Source organism: Aspergillus flavus, chromosome 1 (assembly GCF_009017415.1).
Source record: "Aspergillus flavus chromosome 1, complete sequence".
In the NCBI taxonomy this organism is placed as follows: Eukaryota; Fungi; Ascomycota; class Eurotiomycetes; order Eurotiales; family Aspergillaceae; genus Aspergillus; species Aspergillus flavus.
Window position 1 is genome coordinate 2,145,088 of NC_092406.1, and position 11,520 is coordinate 2,156,607.

Genomic DNA, 11,520 nt, shown 5'->3' on the forward strand with positions numbered 1-11,520 from the left:
TTTCCAGTTTTCAGGGAAATCGTATCACCAGAGCAGATGATCTCTTAGACAATTAGAAAGCCGGGTACTTTCTGGGTCAGATCGCGCAGCCCCTGCGAGACAGGAGGATTGGCAACATGCATCTTCTGTAGAAGTGCGCATTTCAGCTCGAGGAGTTGGAGATTATGCTTCTTTTCTTCCAACAACTTGCTGTAGCAGCTGTAATAACATATGGGAAGACACCATAGGGATCTTTGTACGGCAGATAGGTATTGTCAGAATTTGTCCTTTGCAGTTCCTTTTCAAGACAGTAACGATGTCCACGATCTGATCTCATCGGTCGAAGTAGTACATTCAAGATGGAGTCTTTCAGTCGTTGGACTGCAACCGGGAACATGTACGGGGCTGTGGTGTATCTATTGGGGAGTCCTGAAGGCAAAGATGGTCCCGGCTCTAGTTCCTCTTCCGTATGTTGCTAGGTTCATGATAGGGTTATCTGCTGTGGATAGAGTGGAATCAGGACAGGATTTAGATTTAGAGTAGGTATTTATATACTAACAGAGATATGTATTCCCAGTTACGTATCGAGTGAAAGCCTAGGGCTATTGACCATAGCATCCTAATCAAGAATGAATAGTGCATACCTGATGAATAGAAAGACCCTACAAGCAATAATTTCACAATCCACAATGATTCTCAAAACCAACGTGAAGTGTAAGTCCAATTCAATATGAACATATTAACCTCCAACCCAGACAACTTGTACAACTCTAGTACAACCGCCCCAACCAGGGCACATGATACCTCCAAATCCCCGGCCAAACAAGGAAAAAGCCTGCAGAAGACAAGTAACGGTAATCTGCAGGGAGCAGGTCGATAGATAAACCAGGTATGACAGCGCATGCTGCAATCATTGCTCGCAGGCAACCAGACTGATTTCGAATGCTCTGGGTGCTGTAACATTCCGAATGCGGCCAACAGGGAAACACTGGTTCTTTCGAACGTTTACCCAGGCCAAAAGACAAGAGAGCGCATGTCTCAGGAGTCACCGCATTCCTGTGGCCATGTTTTAGTTCCTCGGACGTCGTGACATGCAAGTGTTATTAATAGCAAAGCGTTCACCGCTGGTACAACAGAGTGACTTTCACCCTGCTTCCCCTGAGTAGTGAAGGATATGCAATGATACTTCGCGGTCCAGAGGTTTAACCTATTCTATAGTTTCCCCCAAGCAAAACATCGGGTATGCGCAGGATGCAACTCGATTATTGGCGTCCCGCACATGACAGATTGCATTCTGTCTGCTGCTTCATGCCTGTCGAACGTCAAGCATTCTCGGCATCCGACCGACAGGCAGGCGAGCTCACAACATCATGACAATGACAAATTCCTCGCATAACCATAACAGGGACAAGAGGATCCAGTTCCCCGATCGGGGAGGAGGCGAGAAACCCATTTGCGTTTTTTATTTATTTTTCTTTTATTTTGACCCCAGTGCGATCGAGGACGTCTGCCATACGCGGAGAAAAGCCCACGGCGACCGAACGCCCCCGGATTTGTCATTTCTAAGCCTCAGCTGCGTCGAGTCCATGAGGTGCGGGCATTACTTCCTTATGCCCCGAGCACCGCCGGCCTTTTCATGTGATTCTGATAGTGGTTGTCGTTGATCTTTCCATTGAGATCAGCTAGTGCATTGACTCAGTCGCTAGCTGGTGCCTGGCAGTAAAGAGACAGATAAACAGGGATGTATTTGCAATGTATTGGTGTTTGCGTGGATGGTGACCGTTGAGTAACAATATGCATCATTGTTGAACCCCTGGTTCTGATAATGATAGGGCCAGGAAAGGAGGATTTCCTTCTCCATGTCTCATATCAGAACGTCGGCATCTCCGAATCATCTGGTCGCCGAATGGACCTGACAACCTGAGTAACCCTAGAGAAGCAGAATCTCTCATCGGGAATCAAGTCCGAGGGGTGGAATCCAGTATGTCATTGGAAAAGTCTCAGCTGCAAGGCATCGGTACTCCCGTTGATACTTGACCTTCACCCTCCCTCGAGGGTACCAGAAGTATGTACATCCTAACATACAGGATGTACGTATGTATGTAATGAGTATGAGTACGTAGATACATACCGATGGCTAGCCGAACAGAATACCGCTCTCATACACAGTACCTCAATACCCCAATACCGTAAATACAAGGCTCTGAAAAACATGACCGCAACGGCTGGTATCTGACCAGCCCCACGTGGTTCGCAAGAACCCCTTGGCAAGGGGAGGTTTGTGCTTGGACCACAGGGGCTTTATGGGCCGTGATTGGCCCTTACCCTGACTAGCGTATCACGTCTTGGCAAGAGATTACGGTAATACCCGCCTGTCGATGACAAATTGTTTTCTCGCTGTTTGGCACCCGAAACGGCTTAGCGTGATTTCATTACTCTCTGGATGGTCCCTGAGCGGGGTGACTTGTCCTCATGCTGGCCATAGCGGGTGCGGTCGGTTCGTAACCGGCATCCTTAACTACGCCCACTATAGACTATACTAACCAGCTAGTAGTACTACCTCCATTTCGCGAGTCTCCAAAAAAGGAGACACGCTTTGTCGTTTCATTCGGTGACAGGGGTTTAATCACCAAGCAGATCGGCTATTGGCTTCGTGGGATATATCTCGAAATAGGAAAAGTTGATATGGCGGTGCTGTGGCTGACCATACCCTCAGCTTTGGGTCTGTGGCGCAGAAAAGTAATAGTTTGTGTATAGATCGAGTTACTAGCCACTCGGTGAAGGGTGAGGCTGAACCCAGATGAACTAATCATTAATCCCATGACCCCTGAAAACGGGGAAATACCATACCTACCGACAGTACTATACCCGGTCACTTTAGCCCTCCCCCTTCCCCTGCTTGGTCTGTATGGTATATACACCCCTGTATGATACGGCCAATACGAACACACAGCGGACTTTCCCTCTCTTCTGGCCAGCAATATCCGCCGATCACGGGCGGAGCGATAAGGCGGGTACCCTAATCCCAGAGTAGACTAGCGATCAGCAAGACCACCGAGATCCTCCGTCGACCAATGACAAGACCGGACAATTCGAATCTCAACGTTCGGTGCAGCAACTGAAAGGAAATCGATCACCCGGTCCGCACTAACTTCCAACGCAAGAAAAAAAAAAAAAGAGTTAATCCACCTTGCTTCAGGGGGGACCGTGGGCACAAAGCTCGGAAATCAATTACCCTGTATCGACAATGCAGAGCATAAACCTACTCCTACTCCAAGTTTTAGACTACGTACGTCCAAAAGCACATACCATGTTCAGCTGCCATCTACTTTCTATTTTTCTTGTTTTATTTTTTCTTTTGGGAGGAGGTCAGTGGTCCACCTTCAAGCATGCATGCATATGCAGAATCACAATGTCAATTCTCTATCGAGAAGGAGTGATAGGTTGCATATGCATTTCCCCTGTCATGTTCCGCCGTTCCGCATATTAAAATTTAAATAGTCACGAGTTAGTTAGCATGTTTTTGACATCTAACGGATGAATCTGGTCTAGACGTTTAGAGAAGAAGAATGATGTGGATCCCCATTTCTGTCTCCCATCTGGGACTACTGAGTATAGGTTCTCTAAACGAACCGTGATAGAATAGAAACAGAATAACCTAGAAAGGAAAAAAGAGAAGAGAAAAAAAAAAAAAAGAATTACACCGCGGAGGTTACCAATGAACCCACCCATAGGTCGGTCCCCCTACCTGTATTTACCCTGAGTTTTGAGAACTGGGCACTCTCCTCCCCGTTCCCAGAGGATAAACTACGGAATACCAGATTATTGGATACCCTAGCGCGATAGTGTGGGTGCGAGCTTTCGACCGAGTTGAGACTGAAAAATAGGATCTGGATGTCGAAACTTTTTTTTTTTTTTTAATTCAATTTCTGCACGTCCTTCTCGGTTAGGTTGGTGATTGATCGGTTGTACCCGATGGCATGGTAGCTATTATTTTCTTATTTTTTCCTGTTTGGTCCCGAGGCTTGGCTCTCGGGGAGAAGATCGATCCCAACACCAATGAAATCAGAAAATAGATATGATACCATCCAGTTCATAAGATTAAGAACCCACCACCTTTCCAGCGGTGTAGATACTGTGTACATAATCGTACATGCAGCATCACCACCAACCGATCTCCATAATCGAAATTATCAATCGGTGTCACAACCCCACTAATCTCGAGGAAAGTAGTATGTACTCCGTACATACTCCTACATAGTACTGTACCCGATAAAGACCTGGATAAGTAGTAACTACAATCGCAGTAGTTCAAATTTAGTTATATTAAAAAAAAAAAAACCCCCCAAACTCCAAATAAAAAAATTAAATTAAACCACACGGATTTTAATTCCGGCGCCAGCATACACTACCATATCAAGTAAAGTAGAGTAACATCCGGAGTACATCCGCGCTCCAACCCGCGGCCCGCTAATCAAAGCAATATGAAAAGATACCAGCAGTAGTAAGTACTCCAATACTTACCCCAAAAAGGTACCGGGTAGCGAACCTCTGCATCCCCACCTCAACATCAAACTCCAGATTTATCCGCGGTTAACTTACAAGTCCCATCGACGCGGCCGTTTCACATCTCAAACTAGCAGGCCCTTGGTTCTGGGTCGGCTGCAACTCTGACCACGGGAGGATCACTGCGGTTGGAGAGCCAATGGGCGTTGTTGTAGAAGATGTGATCAGTCCTACGGAGTAGTTTTCCTTTTTTTTTTTTTTTTTTCTTTCTCCTGGTTTTCTGGTTCACCTCCCGATTTGGTAATTGTGGAAGCTTTATTTCGTGGTTGTTACTCCTTTGGCCCGTTGGGAGAGATATTATTAGATCTTTCGTGCAGATATGGATCTCGGGAATGAGTCAATCGGGGGTTTTGAAACGTCGCTTGTTTCTTTTGGGCGTTGGTCACGGAGTAAGTAACTGGTTATTGTCGTTGGAGGAGTTACTCCGTATGCAGTACGTCGGCTCTGATGAAGCGTTGATATTGGGATCGCTGAGGTTTCCCAATTGGGTCAACAGTCTACGACGTAGGATGTTACATTCCGGGGCGTTAGCACGGCGGCTCACTAGGCTACAAGCTAGGTAGCTATAGCTCTACGGGCTGTGTTATGGCCTCTGCACCGTACGTAGTAGTATTCTATCTTCAACAACCTCAACGCACCTAGTGACTAGTAGTATCATATTATACAAGCCCGTTAGTCAAGCTAGACGTGGAAAAAGGAAATCGAGCCAATCACTCGTGCGGACGGACGGGTGCCCCACCGAAATATATTAAAGCCCTATTAAAACCCGAGATGATCTGCCAATCAGCGTGCAGGACTCCCTTCCCTGAGGTTGCCGATGAAGCAGGATATAAATAATTCTTCATATTAATTAATTCCGGGTGATCAGGAGAAGCAGCTGTCAAATGGGGGGCTTTGCTGGGGTGACATTAATTGAGCAATATAAATAGATTGCATCTTAATTTGTTTCGTCATCTGACACGTTCATATCAATCAATTTTTTGATATGTTCGAAAATAAAAACCCCTGATTTACTTGTTGGTCGCGAGGAGAAAGCAATGAAGGTCGTTCTGATCAATTTTTCTTTGCTGCAACGGTTCTCCACTCGGCTGAATCGAATCATCGAATCATCGCGATCGGATCGGAATCGGTAATACGTCACGTTCGAGAGGAAGCGACTCCGAGCGAGACGAAACTAATCGTCCGCTAACTGACGCTAACGAAGAGTATTCCAAATCAATGGGAAAACGATCGTCGCTCCAGTGCTGCGATCGTCTCTTGGTCCGGGCCAGGGGTGCGTTGATGAGGTAAGTCGACAATCTCATTGTTCGTCGTGAGGCCTCGTCGGGTATCGTGAGAGTCGGCTGGATAAATCGGCAACGGATGAGGAGTGTTTTTTTTTTTTTTTTCCCTTTTTCATGTTCGGTCAAGATAACATTCCCCTGGGAGAATCAAACGTTTGAAAGCAAGGAATTAAGATAAAAAAAAAATAAACAAGAAATTAATAAACAAAAATAAATAACGGTAAACCCCCGTTATAAGCAACTAATTGCTTATATCGGGAGATTCTCTATCTGGGGCTTGCTTATAGAGGGGGTTTGACAGAAAAATAAAATTCCGAAGTTAATTAGAATACCGGAGCGAGTCATGTCAGTAACATGTCAAGGTTAGGAGAACATACCTCCCTTGTAGACGAGCGACCATCGACGAAATCAAATGTAATGTAATTTTATTGTTCCTGGTTTTGGGTTCAATGATTGACATGCTCGGTTGCCCCATCGTGCAAAGACTTGCAAAAGAGAGGAACAATGGCTGGCTGAAGTGAGCCACGGGAATGTATGGTCCAGAGGTCGGTATATCCGTACACTTAACAAATCGGCACGCTCGCAGTGACCATGATTATATCATCCATGCGATCAGCAACCCAACCAAGCTGAATGTGACTTTTACACTGATCCCTCTGTGGCGCTGTGGCAAGTGGAACAGGGAACACTATTGCGGCCATCCTTCAATTACTATTCGCACAGCCTCTGAGACTAAAGAACTAGAGTGCGATAGTGAGGTGATGAGCGTGGCACACGCGCAGTGTGGCTGGTGTCAGCCTTTCTTTTTCCTTGTCCTTGTTCTTGTTTGCTTTTTCTTAGATCGAGTTTCTTGCATTTTGACCCAATCCCTTGGGCATGCTCGCCCTGAGAGCACATGTATGTAGATCCCACTCCGGTAAGGACGACAAAGGCAAACGGTAAGGTTTAGTCGAGAGGTACAGTATGTATATGCATACCCACATACTCAGTGGATACAACCACCACGTAGACAGGTTCTCGAACAGGTCGACAGGCGTGTGAAGTGTAGATCCTCCTGAGACCGTTGGCGACTATGCACAGAGAGGATACCCGAGGGAAGGGGGAATGGACGTCCGGAACGGGGAACAGCATCGCCAAGGCTCAAGCCCAATCCAATTCTCCCGGGATAAACTTTGGGCAAGAGGAACCTTACCGACTCGTAGAGCTATGTGCTAAGGCCGACCTCAATTATGGGAACCTACTGCACGTCAAAGTTTGGATGGTGAACCATTGAGACCTTCCAAGCGCCCTGGACCGAGTCGCGATTGCATGAACCATACGGCCTTTCTATCCATTCATTTGGCCCAGGCCCTGAAGGATCCATTGTGGATGGGTGAAAACTCGTCAGCTGGATTGGAAATCGATCTATCGATCCTCACTTCCCAACCGAGCGTGTGTATGCATGCAAAGCGTGGTCGTGCAATTTCCTTGCTTTTTGTTCCTTTCTTTTTTTTTTTTATTCTGGGTGGGGAGATCTCTTGTCTCACACCTAATGAATTTAGTTTCTATTTACTCTCTCTGTGCATAGAGTAGTATCACGTTTGGTCTCCTCTCAACTTCGCTTCCGGGTATCACTCAGCCGGTGGCGACCCCTTGCGTCCTCCTCGTGAGGATCAGGCGCAGACAAATGCCGATGACAGCCAGCCACAAAAAGGGAAGAGTTCAGCTGAAGTGTGTCTACGGTGGGGATACCACCGACTGTGCCTGTCCAAGAATGAACGGCGAAAACGGGAGGAATCCAGAGTGGAAAATATCAATTAAGACCTCAATATCATACACCAAAAATTAAAGCATCATAAAATTCATTGTAACCAACAATCAACAGCCAGGGGTATTATTAAATTCCAAGCACGCACATAGTGGATACAACCGAATATCCGGAAACACAGAACCTGTACACATGCATCCATCACTCCCGTCTTTTCTCTAAACCATCCAAGTAAAGTAGTCATCCACCCACCGATGACCGTAGAATCAACAATTCTCCGAACATGCTTTTGAAAAGGCACCAAGATTACCACGTGACCCGCCGTGGATACATAAAAAAAAATCATCCAAAATGTACATGATATAGAAACAAAGGAAATTGAAAAAAAGGAAAAATAAACCAAAGGTCAAAAGAGTGACAAGGGGTCGGTCAACCATATACATAAACGCTTCCAGGATATCATCCGAGATGAAGCAAATTATTAAGGCAATAAGTATGCGAAAGAAGTCGTGCGATCATTCCAAGACGAAGAATCATCATTAGTTCAACAGGTTGTTGAGACCCATGCGCGAATCACGTGGGGATTCGGCTTTGGGTGCCTCTGGGTGAGACTCTTCGGGGGCAACGAGCCAGGTCTGCGACAACGAGGTTGAGTGTTGGCTCCAAGGCTGGTTGTCCGAGACCCATCTGGGTTTGAAGGGCAGATCGGCAAAGTTGTCGGACTTCTTCGAGCTTGACCATATGTAGACATCTTCCAATGAGCTCTGCTTGCGGAACTCGCCGTATTGTTGGCGGGTGTCCACGGGGAATGGCAGGAGCTGTGGCGATGAGACGGTCCTAGGGGAGGCGGAGGAAACTGAATTGTGGTCCGAGACCATGGATGGAGGCTCAAGGGAGGGAGTGTGAGAAGCCTCCGAGTAAGCAGGCGAGGTCAAAGGCGTCTCGACTGGGCGGTTGAGAGCGGGGAGAGTGTAGATAGGCGTTAGTTGGCGAGGGCCGTCGAGGGAAGTAGTCGAGGTGGAGTCCCGTCTCGACCAGGAAGTAAGAGGTCTATCGGTCGAGATAGAAGTAAAGCGAGACCGGCTGGTTGGGCTGCTCAAAGACACAGAGGCGCGCGCATATGGGGCTTCAATCCGACCATTGAAAGTGCGTGAGATGTGCGTGGTGCTCGAAGTGGGGAGGCCTCTCCTCTTGCGGTTCATACTGCCGTTCCACCAGTTCTTCACTGCATTGTCGCTGCGATTGCCGAGTCGTCGGGCAATTTCGGCCCACCGCTTGCCCATTTCGTTCACCATCCGCTCAATCATCAGACCCTCATCCGCGGAGATAGGCTCACGGTTCAAAGATGGCTTCAGATTCTGGTGGAATCGTTCCCGGCATTGCTTGGGAGACCGGTAGTGCATGTGCTGCGAAATGCGCACCCAGTTGTTGGGGCCTTGTTCCCGAACCAACTGAAGTAGCAATTGATCCTCTTCAGGGACCCAAGGTCCACGGCGGTGAGTAGGTGCCATTATAGACAAAAGACTGTGATGTTTTTAATGAGATCGTTTGACTTTTGTCACTTTGTTCCCTGTGACAGTCGGTTAGATGGGTATAAGTAAGAGAAGGGGACAAGTAATTGGAAGTAGTGACGACCAAGTAATAAAGATGCGGGAGTGCCAGTAATTAAAATCAAGACACGGGGCGGGGAAGGTTGACATTTAATATAATAAGGGAGGTTGAGTGCTTACCGATGGTGGGGGGTTGTCGACTTAGTGCACCCAGAGATTAAATCCCACAAGTGCTTATATATGTGTATGTTGGGAAAGGGTAACCGGGTACCTGGTTCCTGGTAGAGATTGGCTTGGTGATGGAGGATTGAAAGAAGTTAAAGTTCGAAAGGTACGACCAGGTGGTAGATATATCTCCAGAAGGGTAAGGGGAAGAGACGGGAGATTTTTGAAGTGATGGACAAGTACGAGGAGGGATGAGGTATGATCAGTTTTATAGCAATAATCAGAGACCAGGTCCAGTACAATGACCAGGGAGACGGGTCAGAGAAAAATGGACTACTGCTCCACACTTAGAGCACGCTATAGGAGAAGATCTGATCCAAGATCTCGGAGCTGACAGTTGTCGGAGGTATAAAATAATAAAAAAAATAAAATAGACATTTACAAAATAAAAATAAAATAATATTTTTGAGGGGTGATTATTTTATTTTAATTTTTTAATAATAAGAATTATTTTTTAATTCTATTTTATTTTCCCTTCCCGCAAGTTTCGTTACCGCTAGTGTATTATGACAGCTCGTCACAAGCACTTCCGTATGTAATGCTTGTATCTTAGGTAATTTCCGACTTTACATAGTACATTCACTCATACCAACATGAAAGGGGGTCTGCTCGAGTTATCAATTGCGACCTTACTACAAAGGGGCTGTATGAGTTATCCCTAGAGGTACCGGATCATTCAACCCCAGAAGATTCCTTCACATTGTCTCCCATCCTCGCTTAGAGACCTCGTACGTACGGAGTAAACCCAATGTACATTGTACGGATTATACTTACGGTACGGAGTACCCGACATACTTGGATACTCCTGGAGGGTATCAACGTCACGAACAGAAAATACTCGAGTGGAGAAATGAAAGACAGGCTAAAGATTCCTTGCAGTATCTTCTTTGGGTAAGAGCCAAGTTTAGCCTGCGAATTGACAGGGTAATAATTTTGAAGCATACCCATGCACGACTTCACGCAAATTAATATAATTATAATTTTTCTTTAAAAAAAGAAAAGACCAGGTTCTAAAGCGCAGGGGGAATTTCCGGATCGTGGGGGAGATTTGCCACTATATGCCATAGTAACAGACAGGACTGGTGTTGCAACAGGGATCCTTGTAGTACTAATGACTTGTGTGTGAAACATGAATATGCATCTACTTCGCTTTTTATTTCCTAATTGCTTTTTAGGTGTACACCAAACCGATCTTGCGAGTCATTCATTGTATGAGAGACAGCGACATGAGATCGTCCAGGGGGGCCGGAAAGACTTTGTTAAACCACCCCTCCTCGCAAGGCTCATCCTGGTCACGATCTCCTTTGCTATAATTATGGTACATATATGTATGTACGCCATCCCAAGTAGTCCTACTGATTTATAACTCCGATGCTGCTACATCGGCGTTAACGTCTAGGAACTTTAGGGGAAATACAGTGTAGTATCTGTAGGACGAATAGTTTTCCGGGTTAGTACAAATCAGCCTCCATTCAGGTGACCTATTTCTTTTATCTTGATTTGTATTTTTATTTTTATCGTTTTAGTCCATCTGCTCGTATATGCAGTGGAGACCATGTTCAGGGGAAAGTGTCGTCGAGGTAGCAGAGAACGGTCGTTCCTGAGTCAGTCACGTCTCGAAACGAAAATCATTTAATTTTAATGAGGGATAGGAACGACAAGTGAGTGCGAGGTACTCCGTAAAACCCCACGGTATCAATCATTTAGACTGTGTGGGAGGCAAATGGGGAAAAAAAGGAACAAAAAAAAAAAGATTTAAGGTCCGATCATCTCCGTGGTCCTAGGGTACAACCATGGCTGATCCACTCTCGACACCTTGAATATGAGGTTGGCCTATGCTCGTCTAGGTTCAGGGCCCTGACAGGAGAACGGGAGCGGCAGAAACGGTCTGTGGTAAGCAAATGAGGAAAAGTCTGGGTGTGTTGGGTGAGCGGGGCTATTCTTTTTTATTTTTTATTTTTTTTATCTTTCCTTTCCCATGGTTAGAATTAGATATTTCTGCATATTAAAAAGTAAAAAAATCAAAATTAAGGAAATAGGGGGTAAGTGTACGTGTGGAAAAGAGAGAAACAATTCCGTGAAGAAAAACATTTTGATACAATTCTAATAATATTAAAACAAAATGATACTAACCATATTAACACCATAGTGTAATATATTCTAAAATAAT

The 11,520-nt window shown here is 45.8% G+C and overlaps 1 protein-coding gene across 1 annotated transcript; it reads right to left on the reverse strand.

Moving 5' to 3' along the window:
- Window positions 1-7,601: 7,601 nt before the first annotated feature.
- flbD (MYB family conidiophore development protein FlbD) lies at window positions 7,602-9,692 on the reverse strand. The gene is made up of 2 exons (XM_041284221.2): window positions 9,306-9,692; window positions 7,602-9,145 (listed from the first exon to the last, which is right to left on the reverse strand). Exon 2 carries the CDS (start codon window positions 9,084-9,086, stop codon window positions 8,115-8,117), a length of 972 nt encoding a protein of 323 aa, XP_041141125.1. The 5' UTR covers window positions 9,087-9,145; window positions 9,306-9,692; the 3' UTR covers window positions 7,602-8,114.
- Between the last annotated feature and the right edge of the window lie 1,828 nt (window positions 9,693-11,520).